Genomic DNA, 16,011 nt, shown 5'->3' on the forward strand with positions numbered 1-16,011 from the left:
ATGGTTCCTGGCACGTAGCAAACGCTCCCGGAGCGGAGGTTGTAATTACCGGCTGCTCACACCTCGCTGGGTCCGGGCGCCCGCGGCTCTCTCGCAAGGGACCGACGACTAGCCTATTAGAGCGCGTCCTGCCTAGATAGATTTATTTGCTTGCTCGGGGCGGGGTTGGCAAGAGGCGAGGAGGGGAAGAAGGTGGTGGAGGGCAATGAAAGGCAAGAAGCGGCGGAGAGGGAGGCGAGCGAGGCGGGGCCGGGGAGGAGTTGGGCTGGGTTCGTGGGCCCGGGCGCAGCGCGCACGCCGAGCCCGCGGCGGCGGGGCGGGGGTGGCGCGCGGCGGTGGCCAATGGCGCGCGGCGCTGCGGCGGGGGCGGTGCAGGAACACCCGGCCGCTGACAGCCAAACTCACCAACTCCGCCCTCGTCCCCGCGGGATCCCGGAGCCCGAGCCGGCCTGGGGCCGAGGCCGCCCGAACCGCGCTGCCAGCGAACATGGCAGCAGAATGAGAAGGCTGGGGCCGGGTCGTGGCTGCTGCCGCCGCCGCGCTGCAGCTCGAAATCCGCGCCCGGCGCCCTCCGAGCCGCATGCTTAGCTGGCCTCCTGGTGGCCGCTGGATTATTTCATTGGGAGCAGAGAGCGGGGAGAAAGGGGACCCTGCCGCCGAGCCGGTCCGTGCTCTGGCACGGTGTAGAGGCTTGTGCGTACGAGTCGCCGGCTGCGGAAACGACGCGGGAGAGAGCCGGTCCTGGGCTGCGGCGGCGCGGGCGCGGGGATGAGCCGGCCATGGAGCCGCCTCGGCTGGGCGCACGGAGCCGGCCGGCGCTGCGCCGGGGGCGCCGCCTGAGCCGGGGCTCCGCGGGGCTTTGGGGCCTCGGGCGCCCTGGGGGGATCCCTTCCGCCGCCTCTGGGAAGGACGGGAGCCCCGCGTGGCGGACACTGCAGCAGTCACCGTTCTGAGGCGCCCCGAGCCTGCTCCGCCTGCAGCTCGGTGCGCTCTCGGCACCCGGGCGTCTTGCCCGGTGCACGGCGGCTGGCGCACCGCGGCGAGCCGGGTGCAGGGCTGGCTAGAGGGGTGTGTGTGCGCGTGTTCGACTGGAGATCCGAGCTAAAGCAGAACCAGGCGGACCTGAGCAGCCATGCTTCCCGGGGTGGGCGTGTTCGGCACCAGCCTCACGGCCCGTGTCATCATCCCGCTGCTGAAAGACGAGGGCTTCGCGGTGAAGGCGCTGTGGGGCCGTACGCAGGAAGAAGCGGAGGAGCTGGCCAAGGAGATGAGCGTCCCCTTCTACACCAGCCGCATTGACGAGGTGCTGTTGCACCAGGACGTGGACTTGGTGTGCATCAACCTGCCGCCGCCCCTCACCAGGCAGATCGCTGTCAAAACCCTGGGTGAGCGACCCCCTCTCCCACCTCCCCTTCAGCCTTCTCTCCTTTCCTTCTCTGCTGCTTTTCTCCTCTTGCCCCCTCTTCATCCCAGAAGCTTACATGGCACCTACCCTGACTTGGGGACTTGAGATCCCACATCCCACTCGGAGCTCCCTCCTGCCTCCACCCTGGCCTTCCCACCTCTGCGCTTCCCTCCTCCCTTCTGACACCTCCCGGACGCGCTTCCCCACGTGTGTGGCGCGGAGGCTGGAGGAGGCGTGTGTTCCGGCGATGGGGGACGAGGCGGGTGGGACGCTGAGGACTGGGGATGGGCTGCTCTGAGGGAGAGAAAACTAAGACCCCAGCTGTGTGGTGCCCGAGTGTGTGCGTGCGTGCGCGCCTGTCAGAGGCGAGTGCGCGCCCAGGAACGCCTGAATAAAGGGCCCCCACACGTGTCTTCGGTTTTCCTAGGGTCGCTAGACTGCCTGACGTTTAGCAGCTGTGGCGCCCTGCTAGGATATTTTGTTTCTTTCTACTGTGAGTTAGTTTAGTGTGAGATTAGAGATGTGACAATCCGCTGGAATTATTTCGTCTTCGCTGAAAGCAAGGATGGCGGGAGTGGTTGGATGGGGGTTGGGGGGAATCTATTGGGAAGTCTTCAGGGGGGTCATAGGTTAGTAAAGACTGGTTTGACAAAACCAGAGGAATTTAACTTTTCAGTGCGGCAGCCTAGGAATTGTTTTCTGCGCAGATTTGGAGTTATAGATGTTAAATTTTTAGCGGATAGGCGTACTAGTTCCAGAGGCACGGATGTTTTCTGTGGGAAAAGGCCCAGCGCTGCCAGTTTCCTCTGGAAGCATGCAATGGTTCCTCCTTAATTCCTTAAATCCTTGGTGTTGACTAGCCGGTTGGGGATGAGTTCACCACGCCTCACCATCCCGGCTACTCTTCTCACCCAGGCAGTCTGAGCAGCCGCACAGAGTATCAGCATCTCTGCGATGCCCAGAGGAAAAAAAAGTGCATGTTTTGTCCATCAGCAGTTCTCACACACACCTAAGACAATCCCAGGAAGATTATACACTCCTTACTCTCTGGAGAAAATGTATTGCCCACCCTTGAAAGTTGGAATTGTTATTGATGAGGAAAGGGACAAAGCATATGGCACAGGATGCCACATTAGACAAGAGTTACAAGGAAAGGACTGGAAGGAACAGGGACAGCACCCAGAAACCAATGGTAATTTATGTAATCTTGGAAAGAATGTTCTATTTTTAAAAACAGATATGAGTTCAGGGCAGGTGAAATGTACATATATTTTAATTCTGTCTTTAGAGGCCTATGATCGGAGTGTAAAACTCTTTCTCCCGAGAAAACCATTTTTATCAGGCCATTCTGCTATTGACTCAGATGGGACATCTGATAGCATTCCTAAGGAGGCTGCCTAAGGCTGTCAGTTTTCACGTCAGTTTCATTAAGCTTCTGACCTTTGTTGCCTGGTGTCTTGGGCCTTGAATTGAATGTCATTGGGTTCTGGCTAATGTTTCTTTTCTGTTTGATCTAACATCTATGTTGGGTGGCTAACCTCTGTGCTTACAGTGGGTGGATCTGTGCATATCCCATAGATTATAGCCATTCTATAGCATAAATCTATTAGGGAAATTATTTGAAACAGGTCCATCTTGAGCCCCATCTCTACTAGAGGGCTTATGACTGGTCATATCAGAAAGCCCTTATTGTAACATCCCTTCTCCCCTCTATGGCAGCACAGTCCTGTGAGTCAGACCCACAGAGCAACCCTAGAGCATGTCTCCAGGAGAGTGGCAATTTGGGAAACAAGGATATTCCTGTTTTCTGACTATCTCTGGTACTTTAGCCGTGGAAGTATTTGGGGACTCGGGCTTCAAGAGAAGTGGCACAAATTATACATTTCTGGATCCATCTTCTGTTTTTATTTTCAAATATCTCAATGTCTTTTTTTTTCCCTGGCAAGACTAATGTGAGTTACCTCTTCAAAACCAAGTGTGAGAGGCATAAGAAATAGAGTTAGTTTAATAATCGTGACTAAGGAATAGGGTTTTGTTCATATTTCCTTGGTAGGCATTAGATTTTTTTTTTTTAAATTCCTGACTTGCAGGTAATTTGAGATAGTCTGTGATTATAGAAAATGTAGAGGCGTTGGGTTTAGATGTGGCTGGACTTGAGTCTCGTTCCTGACTTCATCTTCACTGGAAAATCCCCGGAGGTCACTCTCCTTCACATCATGCCTGTGAGTTCACAGCGGGGTGGTCGTCTTCGTTTGTTTTGCTGTCACCGTTAGAGGTTCAACACCCACACAGCACAGGAAGTGGAAAACCCCAAGCAGTTACTGGGCTGGTCTGGCCGTTGGGGGTTTAGAGTGCTAGTGTTAGCCTGGAATTGAAAGATGCCCATCTTGACTAACGCTGATGAGCTGCCCTTCTCTTAGCAAAGGCTTTGACTTGCTTGCCCAGCAATGGTGAGAGATCTGTGGCTCTCCATCCGTACTCATGACTTGTCACAGGCCTGTCACAATGAGGGGCTGCTCTAGGGCCAGAGAGGAATGGAGCAATTGAATCACACACATCCTCCTTCAATTTCTAAAAATTTCCTTGAAATCCCTACCTTAGTGAACTAGGCATTTCTCTGTTGCAGAGACTTTTCTACAATGTATAATTTCTACAATGACCAGGGCTGCCTCTTGTTAAGTACCACCATGTGCCAGGCAATGTGGTAGGTGCTGTGCAGAAAACATTTCATTTCATGATTAAAATAATCTCCTAAGATAGATATTAGCCCTGTTTCACAAACGAGGCAACTAAAATTCAGAGACCTGAGTCGAATTGCTCAAGGACATACAGCTAGACATTTGAAAACATTCTGCCTCCCCCGGAGTCATTTCTTTCTCTTCCGTCCCGTAAATTTGCTCCTTTGCCTCAGTTGCTTCTCTTAGATAATGGTGGGCCAGGTGAGATTGTTGGAGTTATCCTTTAATTCCTGTTTACCCCCCTCATGGAATCAGTTCCCGTACCTGGTTGATGCCGTCTCCTAACCCCTCTTGTATCTGTTCCGTCTTCTGCATCAGTGCTTCCTCCATGGGAGGAGCGAGGCCCTCACCTAGTTTCTGAATTAGGTTGCAGCCTGCCGCTCCCACCCCTGCCTCTCTCCACCTTCCACACTGCTGCCCGAGTTATTGTAGTTGAAGAACTGCAGACCCGATCGTGTCACTGCTCCTCCCTTTCATCACTTCTAGGGAAAGGCTCAACTTCTTGGCAGGACAGGCAAGAGCTGCTGGCCATCTCGAAGCCCATGAGCTTCAGCTAAACCAAACTACTGGTGTTTCCTTGAATGGACCCTGTTTGATGATATGTCCATGCCTGTTGGGAACACGCTTCGGCCTTGCGTTTGTGACAGATGCCTGTTCATCCTTCGAGACTCAGCCCCAGGCTTACCTCCTCCCCGAATTCTTCCCCTTCTTCAGTCCCACCCCCTACATACCCTTCTGTGGTCTCAGCACTACATGCCCCGTCTTTTCTTGCACCTATTTTAGTGCCTTTGTTTAAAATTTAAATTTTACTTATGTTGAATAGGTTAGATATTCATATGGTACAGATTTCAAATGCTATAAAAGTACACAGTGAAGAGTAAGTGTCCCCCAGACCCTGTCCTTTAACTGGAGGGAATCATTGTTACCAGCTGTTTATGTCTACTTTTGAAGATTTTTCTAGGTATGTACTGGCAAATATCAGTGTGAGAATTTTTAAAATCTTTTTTATGCTATTGGTAACATCCCATACATACTGTTATATACCTTGCTTTTGTCATGCAACAATATTATCTTAAAAACTTATATATACATATATACATGTATAGTCGTGTGTCACATAACAATGTTTTGGTCAACAACAGACTGCATATATGACGGTGGTCCTATAAGATTAGTACCATATAGCCTATGTGTAGTAGGCTATACCATCTAGGTTTGTGTCAGTACACTCTGTGATGTTTGCACGACGAAATCACCTAATGGCGTATTTCGTTAAGCAGTGCATGCATATACATACGTATATGTATATAAAAAACTCAATGTGAAAGTATCCTTGTTCCTCTTTTTGGCTGCATACTAGTTCATTGTACAGATAAATTAAAATTTATTTAAGCAGTTCCTTATTACTCAACATTTAGGTTGTTTCATCTTTTGCTTATACAAACATGTAATGAATGATCTAGAGCATATGTCATTTTACACAAGTGCCAGTCTGCTTGTAGGATAAATACATGAACTGCTGGTCAAAAAGGATGTGCTCATTTCATTTAACAAAGACATTCCCAAATTAACTGGCATCTGAAATGACATTGCATTTCGTTGATTTCCTTGTGTGCCTCCCTCTGCAACTGCTTGACTGCCAGGTGCCTGAAGGCAGCCAGGGATGGTCTCGCTCCCCTTTGTATCCAGAGCAGCACAGCGTGCAGCACCCAGCACAACTCCCCAGCCAGCGTTTGGGGTCAGTCAAAACACATCTCCAATTTGTCCTCCTGCAGTGGGCCACTGCATCTAGACTATACAGTAAGCCGCCCGACTGCCTCCTTAGGTCCACTCTTGTTTCTTATCCAGTCTAGTCTCTATCCAAGAGGTAAGTGACATATACATACATATATGGCATTGTGTCACTCCCTGCTCAGAACCTTTCAGTGGCTCCTGTGGCACTTGGAACCACATTCAAGCTCCTTGCTGTGACTTAACTTGGCCTGAAATGGCTCTGCCTAGAATTCTCTCCCACCTCTTCATTCCACTGCATGCTCTCCTGGGCTCACCATTCTCCAGGCACTTGGGCCTTTTGTGTTCCTCAAACACACCAACCCGTTTCTCGACTCTGGACCTGCATAGGCTGGCTCTTCCCTCTGCCTGGAAGGTTCTCTCCTCATTCTTTGGAATGGCTAGCTCATTCACACTTTCAGGTTTCAGCTTTAATGTTATATCAGGAGAGAGGCCTTTATGATCCTCCTCTCCCAATCAGAAGGCCTTTCCCCACCTCTCGATCATGCCTCTATCATCCTCTCTGTCTTCTTGGTAGCACTGTCACAGTTGATGATGATCTCTCTCGTTTGTTCGCTTGTTCTCTTCTTTGCTATTTGTCTCCCCAACTAGCAGGTAAGTTTGAGATAGGGCCTTTGTCTACTTTGCTCAACAGGGTGGCCTTATCTCCCCTATACAGTGCCAGGCACTGAGTCACCTAGTAGGTGCACTATAAATATTTGTTGAATGACGAATGAATGAATGTTTGGGGAAGGCAAAGGTTATAAACAGGATGTGTCGATTTTTGTCCTGCCTGCAGTCGCCTGGTGCCTTTCAAACTTTAATGTACAGTCTCATCACCTGGGGATCTTGTCAAAATGCAGATTCTGGAGTGGGACCCGAGATTCAGAATTTCTGTCCAGCTCCCAGATGATGTGCATGCTGCAGCAGCCAGACACACAGATGTGATGAGTCTCTGCCTTTGGGAAAAGAAGACGTCCCCTGCCGTGAGTAATTAACCCGGCAGGGGAACTGTGTTCAGATACTTGTGGCCTTTGTGTGTAATGTGACGACATCTGTTTTCACGGTCCCTGCCCCTGTTTTTGGAGATAGAAGTGCAGACTCTCCTGGGGAAGCCTCTCCGTGGGAGAGAAGGCTCCTTTCAGATGGTGAATAAGGCTGTAGGGCTTCTCTGAGCTTTGATCTTGCTGTGCGTTGATCCTGCCCCAGCTTGTTTGGCATCATTAGCTAAGGTCCTGGAGCAGTGTTTCCTTTCCCGTCCTGCTTCACAGTGTCAGCAATTGCTCAAGGTTGAGGAGGGCTGCTGGGACAGGAGTGAGAGCGCGGGGAGGAAATGGGGTTGAGACAGGGCCCTGCTGGTCATGGTTGCCACATGGGTAGAGATGCGGCTGCAGATAATGTGCGGTGCAGTTGGACTTGATGGTGACGGTTGTGAAATCCCAGCAAACCCTGCATTCCCCATTCTTCCGTGAAGTCTCTTCATGATCTATTCCCATCTGAAGACTGTGTGGGAAAGGTGATTGCCTTTTACTCGCTGAGTTTCTGCCCCTGAGCACTGAGTGAAATGACTTTGGTCTATCAATTTGGTGTCGAGTTGAGGAAGCCCTGGGGTATTATGTAAATGAAAGAAATGACTCTTTGCTGTTAGGAAAAGTCAAGCATCACCAATCTCATTGCGTCTAACTGAAATCAGGTGCAGTTGAGTGATTATTTCGTTGATGATATCTGGCTGTAAAAATGAACAATTCTGGCAAAGTCTAAATTGCAAGGAGAAGAAGCCAAATGAAGAAGTTGGGCATTTTGATACCTGAAACTGGGGAAAACCAAAAAATAAAAATACGAAAGTGGAAGTAAATAGCATGTTTTAAGATTTTCACCAAGAAAGAAATACACAGGCCATTAGTGATATATTTTGACTCAGGGCAATCATGGCCCAACAAAGAGCATCGCTATAGAAGATGTTGTGATTCACAAAACTGACCAATGAGAGGAAAGGTTGTCAAGTTACCACTGTGTGACTTTGGGAGAGGGAACCATCCTTCCTGAGCCTCAGTTTTCTCGTCAATAAAATGGAGTTAATGATACTATCATATAGGGTTGGTGTTAAAATTAAAATGAGAGAGAGTGTGTAAAGACCTAGGCCATGGCCCCGCTTAGTTTTCTGCATAAGCTCAATAAATGTTCGTTTTACTTCCCAATGTGATCATTTCTTTTAGCCTATTCCAAACAGTACTTTTGAAGATTTTTTTTTCCTATTTTCTGTAGAAATGATTCACTCCTGCTAGATTCAGAAAATATAGTTAAAAGTTTTCTTATTTTTAAAAGGGAATGTGCATAAACCAAGCTTCGGATGTCAGATTGGCTGAGAATCCAGTACTTGCTTTACAGATATGTGATCTAAAGGTGCTGATGGTGTTACCTGGGACCCACCACGCCCCTATGAAGATTTATCGTCCCTGTGAGAAGGATGCAGGGCCGTCCCATGGGACTCAGGGGCAGGGATGTAGCTGGGTCTCACTAGGTACCTGGAAATCATGAACTCCGGGAATTTTACCATTTTGTGTTCTGCTCCTCTCCATGTGTCGGCTTCGTCATCCATCCCTCTTAGGCCAGCCTCTTCTGTTTCATGGGCCCCTGTAGTGGATGGAACACTGTCCACATGCAGCTCCCAGATGCAAATGTTACAGGTTCGGCCACCTGGAAAGCACAGCCCTCTCTCTGCCCTTCACCCCCAGTTGTCCCTGCTTGTGCCCAATGCTTTGTCCTGGCTCAGTCTTTTTGGTGATGATCTCATAATGTGGGGGATACATCCCAGAATGCTGGGGGGACCTCTCTACTGGAGGGCAGTGAGGGTGGAGGGATTGAGAGTGGTCACTCCGAGCTGGACCACACTCCGAAAAGGTGCTGATTATGAGAACACAGACTTGGTTGAAGATTTTACAAATGTAGACATTTCTTGATTATGTATGTTCTTTATTCACTTTATGAAATACACATTTGGCATTTCACTGCTTTTGTAATGACCACAGTGAAACAGTGGAAAGAAAAAATGTATGTGATGATCAAATGATGCCAACCTTGTTGCTGTCATTATTATTATTAAATTTAGGATGTATATATTTTTGGCCGGCCCGGTAGCTTAGCGGTTAAGTGAGCGTGCTCTGCTACTGGCAGCCCAGGTTCGGATCCCGGGCGCGCACTGACGCACTGCTTCTCCGGCCATGCTGAGGCCGCGTCCCACATACAGCAACTAGAAGGATGTGCAGCTATGACATACAACTATCTACTGGGGCTTTGGGGGAAAAAGGAGGATTGGCAATAGATGTTAGCTCAGAGCCAGTCTTCCTCAGCAAAAAGAGGCGGATTGGCATGGATGTTAGTTCAGGGCTGATCTTCCTCACACACACACACACACACACACACACACACACACAAATAAATAAATAGGATGTATGTATTTTTAAAGAATGTGATGGGAAAGTAGATAAACATGATCAACTGCATGGAGTTTTGTGGTCGTCTGTTGGTTTGCGAGCCTTTACCGAGACCTCCTGTGTGGTGTGCACCAGCAGAGGACCGTGGTGAGGCATAGACCCTTTGTCTTCAAGTATTAGTGTGGGTCATCGAAGGAGTCAGGAGTCAAGAAGAAGACTGAGGTCCCTGGGGAAAAGGGATTTCTGCCTTCAGACTGCCTTCCTACTGGAAACTGCAACATCAACTCTTCCTGGGTCAGCCTGCTGGCCTGCCCTGTAAATTTCAAACCTGCCAGTCTTCATAATGCATGAGCCAATCCCTTAAAATAAATCTCTGTCTCTCTGTCTCTCTATATATGTATATCCTGTTGGTTCTCTTTCTGTGGAAAACCTTGATGAATACAAATTTTGGCTGGATCAAGGCCACCTCGTCAGGCAAGCTGGGCGATGAGACACCTGGCAGATGTGTCACACAAGTGTGGGTCTGGAAAGACTTGTCGGTGGAGAAGCTGCTCCCGTGAGTTTAGCTGGTGGGTGTGCACCCCTAGGAGAGTGCTCTCGGAACTTTGTCCTCTAAGCTGGAAGACCTTGAAGGCAAAAGTTCTTCTGCATTCAGACTCAAGCCAAGGGGAATGGTGGGGAAAAGGCTTTCACACACTCACTGCTGAGAGCTATGTTGACCCTTCACTCTGACAGTTCTACACCTGTCAACAAGGTTTTGGGGAAGCTGACCTTCCAGTTTGGGCAAGTCTGGGGTGCCTTGGAGTTTAGACTTCCCTTGAGAATTGTTAATGCCCTGTACTTAAAAATGCAGAAAAAATAACTTTATATTAAAATGATATGAATTGTTTTTTTAAAATTTCCAGTTTTCAACTAATAGCCCTTAGGGTACTGAGATGCTCTTTTAGTTAGCATAGTATCCGTAAACTGAAACTATAGATTTTTGAAGCCCCAAATTAGGTTGGTTTGCAACTTGAGCATTGCTTTTTAAAAAAATAGCTTTATTGAGGGGCCGGTCCCGTGGGGTAGCGGTTAAGTGCACGCATTCTGCTGCTGGCGGCCTGGGTTCAGATCACTTGTCAGGCCGTGCTGTGGCAGCGTCCCACATAAAGTAGAGGAAGATGAGTATGGATGTTAGCCCAGGGCCAGGCTTCCTCAGCAAAAAAAGAAGAGGATTGGCATGGATGTTAGCTCAGGGCTGATCTTCCTCACACACAAAAAAAAAGCTTTATTGAGATATAATTTATATACCATAAAATTCACCCATTGTAAGTGATTTGATGATTTTTAGTAAATTTATACAGTTGTACAATTAGCACCACAAAAAGTTTTAGAACACTTCCAACACCCCCAAAATTTTCCTAATGCCTGTTTGCAACCAATCCCCATTCCCACCCCTAGCCCTAGGCAACTGCTGATCTGCTTTCTATCTCTACAGTTTTGCCTTAGCTAGAAATTTCATGTAAATGGAATCATGAAATATGTAGTCTGTGTCTGGCATCTTTTGTTTAGTATAATTTTTTTGATGTTCATCCATGTTGTTGCATGTATCAGAAGTTCATTCCTTTTTTACTGCATAGTAATATTCCATTATATGGATATAACACATTTTGTTTATCCATTCACCATTTGATGGATGTTTATATTGTTTCCAGTTTTTAGCTATTATGATTAATGTTGCTAGGAACATGTGCATACACATGTTCTTGTAGACTCATGTTTTCATTTCTCTTGGATAGATGCCTAGGAGTGAAATTGCTGAGTTGTAGGGCATGTATATATTTAAATTTTTAAGAAACTGCCAAACTATTTTCCAGAGCAGCTGCACCATTTTACATTCCTACTAGCAACGTAGGAGAATTCTTATTTCTTCAAATCATCATCAACACTTGGTATTGTCAGTCTTTTTTATTATAGCCATTACAGTTGGTGTGTAGTGGTATCTCATTATGATTTTGATTTGCGTTTCCCTAATGACCGATGTCGAGCACCTTTTCATGTGCTTATTAGCCATTCATATATCTTTTCTGGTGAAACATCTATTCAAATCTCTTGACCATTTTTAAATTGTGTTGTTTGTCCTCTTATTATTAAGTTGTAAGCATTGCTTTTGTAATTTTGTTATTAAGTTAGGAGTAGATTATTTGGGTTTTCAAGTACTTCCCTGTATTTTTGATTTTGGAACTAGATACAGCTGAACTAATTCTCTAACCCAAGTAAAATCAGCTTTGCCAGATCTTCATTGCAGTGGTTCATTATTTAGAAGAGGGAGACAGCCGTGTGAGCGGATGCTGATGACCAGGTCTCCCGTGCTGCCCTGGGCCTGCTCTTTTTTTCATTTGTTTTTACTTCATAACTGCCTTTTGAATGCCTGTAGCACTGTGTTAGCTGTGGTGAGAAATACCGCAGATAGTGAGATATGGTCTTTGTCCTGAGAGAAGATAAGCATATGCAAACCATGCGATGAAATAGATGATTCAGTACAGAACAAATCGAATCGTTAAACTGCAATGCCAGGAAGTGTTTGCTTAAGGCCATTGAGTAACCCAAAATACCAGTATCCGATCAAGGGTGGACCACCTGGGTAGCTTCCCAGTGCTAGGCTATAAAGGGCACTAAAACAAAGGGAAAAAAATGGAGAAAATGTTAGAACAGAATTCCCCTCATAAAAAATGCCATGTGTGTGAATGGGAGACTTGCAGCAGAGTGAGGCCTGGAAGGGGCTTCCTCTAATAGGTGGTGAATTATCGCTATGTTACCTTCTAGAAGGGCTGGTTCTAGTTCACTGCTGAGCTCTTGTTTTGCTGAGCAGGGAACATGAGTTTGAGGTTAGAGATAAAGTGCGTGGGGCCAGTAAGGAAAGGCCACACTGGTCCCCAGCGCCCTTCCCCTCAGGCAGCGTGAGTTCCTGAGGAGGTGGCCCTCCAGATAATGGATGCTGCCTGAAAGCTGAGGAGAGAGGAATTCCTGAGAGCTGGAATGGTCTGGGGAGACCTTTTGGAGGAGGAGGGGGTAAGATTTAAATAATTGAAAAGGAAGATATAGAAGGCTCTATGATGTAAAATTCTCTTCAAGGAGCTGTCTGGTTCTGTAGCAACACTCTGAGGAAAACTGTTTCCTCTGGTCCACTGCCTAGGACCAAGTTAGAGTGGTTTAAGAATGTCCAAATTTTAAAAATATTTTTCTTACCTAGAATTAAAAAAAAAATTTTTTTGGCCAGCAAATTCCCCTCCCCCTCCTTCATCAACAGCAAGTTCCACTTGCATCTTTCTCTCTGTTTGGATCCCAAATGGTGATAGTCACAGATGACAGAGCTCTGGGGTAGGCAGAGGAAACAGCTTGCAGGAACGTTGGAAAGAGCCCCGTTGAGAGGAGCACAAATGGCCGCCTTAAACGGTGTGAAAAGAGCTGCAAAAATCGATTCAGCAGGAAGAACGTTGTAAAGACAAAAGCCCCCTCTGTGATGGAGTCAGGGGCGTGCAATGGCGGAGAGTAGGGTCAGCTGAGCAGAGGGTGAGCTGGCTGTGCTCAGTTCCTGGTTTTGTGCTTGTGTCAGACAGTGGTGTTCCCTTGTGATACAGTGGATCCCCTTATGGTGCCAGGGTCAGTGCCGGGCTGGGGCTATGATTTATTGGACGGGAAAGGGTGAAAGGATCTCCTTGGAGATGGACACTCAGTGCGTGACATGTGGACGTGCTTGTCAACCTTAGGAGGCGAGAGCTTGTGGAGATTATGATTGTGGGGCTACTGCAGAGTCTGCTGTCGTGGGAGATGGTTTTAGGAGAAGGCCACAGCGGTGGAATAAGTAATTGGTTCTTGACTTGGGATCCAGAAGTCAGTCAACAGAGCCTTGCTAGGTGAGTGCGCTGGCTAGGCTTTTAAAAGATCCCCAAACGTGACACCCTGTGTATCTTCATTGCTCTCTTTCAAAAGGAAAAGTTCCCTGTTGAATTTGGTGTCATCCTGTAGAAAGTAAAGTGAGGCACCCGAATGCTTTTTTCATCCGTGGACAAGTCGGCCAATTTTAAGCAGCTCCCCCATCACGCTGCCAGGGGTTGAATCCTGGCCTTGCCACGTTCTACATGGCTGTGGGTCTTCCACTTAACTCTTTTGAGCCTCAGTTTCTTCTGTAAAACAGAGATAATAAAAGTACCTAGCTCAGAAGGTTGTTGACTTAAACAGGGACTCATTTAAAGTGAGTGCTCAAATAAACATGAGAATCCTGCTTAGTCAGAACTTATGGTGAGCTACTGTCCATTCGTTCTCCCCCTTGAACAAATATTTATCAAGCACCAGCTATATCCCAGGCACTCGCGAGATCTGTGCTTTGCAATACGGTAGCCATTAGCCGTATGTGGCTCTTTAAATTTACATAAAAATTAAAACTAAACAAAATAAATTCAGTTGCTCAGTTGCCTAGCCACATTTCAAGTGCTTGAAGGCCACATGTGGCTGGCTGGTGGCTACCATATTGGACGGTAGAGCATAGAACATTTCCACCATTGCAGAAAGTTCTATCGGCCAGCACGAATCTCGAGGCTGGGGATTCAGCAGTGAACAAAGCAGTCATTTATGTTTGATCTAAACATGAATTTTTGAGAAATCGAAACTTTTGGGTGTGTTTCATTTTCTCCCAGGAATGAGATGACAGTGGGTTATTGGTGTCTCAAAACTAATTAGTGGATGTTTAATGGAGTATGTGCATGACCTTCTCTATTTATTCGTAAGGACTCTATTATTCATAAGAAGGAGATATGCTGTGGAAAGTCCTAAAATCCCCATTAGATGTTGGGAATGAGCAACCAGATAAATGACGCACGTCCCCACCTTGGGGTCGTCACAGGTACTTTAGGTAGCAGATGGCCCAGAGGAGGCTGGAGTGACGCCAGGGTGGGAACTCTGCCTTCGCTCACAGGAGACGTTTCCTTAACCCTCTCAGCAACCCTGCGAGGTTTTCTCTCCTTTTGGCCAATGTAGAGCCTAAAGTGGAGAGAAGCAAAGGAGGGCAGTGCGGGGAAGGGACTAGATGCAGGCCTCCTAATCCTGCAAGAGCCCGCCACTCACAGCCGGTTCCTGAGAACTTGCTTTAGGGAGGAATACTGACTTCCCAGGAAGGCTGCTTTCTCCTCTGCTGCCAACAGTTTGTATGACTCCAGGGAAAATGAGGTTTCTGACCGAATTCCTCCTCTCTCCGCTTTCCCTGTCCTTCCCTTCATCTGAGGGGTAAGGCTAAATAAATTCTAAAGGATGAAATATCAACGAATAGCTAATAGCTGTTTTGCTAATTATTATTGCTTTCCTTTTTTTTCTTCAAGTCCCATTAACTTTGTGAAAGCAACATCCATTTGTGTGAGCGCTCCTTAGGGAACTGGGGCTGTGAAATTCCAGCGGGTTGGAGCTTGGAGGCAGAGACGAGTGTGCATTTGTGAGGGTGTCAGCACACACATGCCCGAGTGTGCCTCTGACAGAATGTCTCTTGACCGAAGTCAAAGGCAGAGTCAGGATGTTAGATTACTAGTTATTTAAATTTGTCATTGGCAGCTCTTCTTCTCTCCTACATGAAGATGAATAATCAAAAGTGGGCGGTGGAAAGTGAGATTCGTTCCCCTGCTCTGTCTCTTCCCCTTTTCCAGTAAAGCTGGGGCACCAGAGGAGAAAAAAGCAGGAGGCATAAACATTTAGGGAAAAAAATGCCACATGGCTCTGTTTGTCTGAACTTCTGCTCCTTCTAGCACCACCCCACATGGGACATTTGTTTACACCGCCTGATGCCAGTCTCAGAGAGTCCTGGGAGACGGGTTTAGAGCCCTTGGGGATGTGTCCTATCTGATTTAATATGCACAGCCGTTCACATCTAGGGCACAGAGGCAGCCCGGCTTTCCCCGGGAGGCCCAGGGGTACCACGGTGCAGCATTTGTCTGTGGACCTGAGACGTAGCCACTCGTGCTTACCTAGCTGCAGTAGGCTGCCCTCCACAGCCTGCCTGTATGGGGGATGCCACGGGGGATGTGCCCCGAGCAGCTGACATTTGCTTTTCTCCTTTCCAGCCCCCAGCACCCAGTCAGGAAGATACTGACAGGTGTGCTCGTCACTTCCAGGTGCCAGGGCCGCCGGTGGGATTGCGCTGACGACATCCTCCGACAGGGGTTCCCTGCTTGGGTATTTATCAGTTCTCAACTAGTTCATTTATATTCCCCATCCATTTATCAAGCGCCTACAACGTGTATGGCAATCTTCTAGGTCATGGGTGGGGGTGAGAAGAGATCAAAAATGTCTAAGATCTGGTGTCTACTCTGAAAGAGCTTATAATCTATCCAGAACCTACCCATCACTTTTGAAATGAGAAGAGGAACTAACATTTTATCGAGTACCTACTGCAGTACCCGGTCCAGAGTGAGGCACAATCCAGCTGTCATCTCATTCCCATCTCACAACCAGCCTTCAGGGTAGGCATTTAGCATCTCTATCTTCCAAGTGAGAAATTTAACTGTAGAGAGGTTAAATATCACATACCATTGATTCTAAGACACATTTTCACACTTTAAAATCTAAAATAGGGATATGTCTTACAATCAATGTCATGTCATAGTTTAAATTGGCAGAGGCTTTTTTTTTTCCTGGTGGT

At 47.5% G+C, this 16,011-nt stretch overlaps 1 protein-coding gene across 1 annotated transcript in view; it reads left to right on the forward strand.

Moving 5' to 3' along the window:
- Positions 1-481: 481 nt before the first annotated feature.
- GFOD1 (Gfo/Idh/MocA-like oxidoreductase domain containing 1) overlaps positions 482-16,011 on the forward strand; it is a 108,788-nt gene continuing 93,258 nt past the window's right edge. Inside the window, exon 1 of the mRNA XM_058555244.1 lies at positions 482-1,385. Coding sequence (XP_058411227.1) covers positions 1,133-1,385 — 253 coding nt within the window. The 5' untranslated portion in view covers positions 482-1,132. The remainder of the gene's footprint in view (positions 1,386-16,011) is intronic.

The sequence above is a fragment of the Diceros bicornis genome, chromosome 14 (assembly GCF_020826845.1).
Source record: "Diceros bicornis minor isolate mBicDic1 chromosome 14, mDicBic1.mat.cur, whole genome shotgun sequence".
Classification (NCBI taxonomy): Eukaryota; Metazoa; Chordata; class Mammalia; order Perissodactyla; family Rhinocerotidae; genus Diceros; species Diceros bicornis.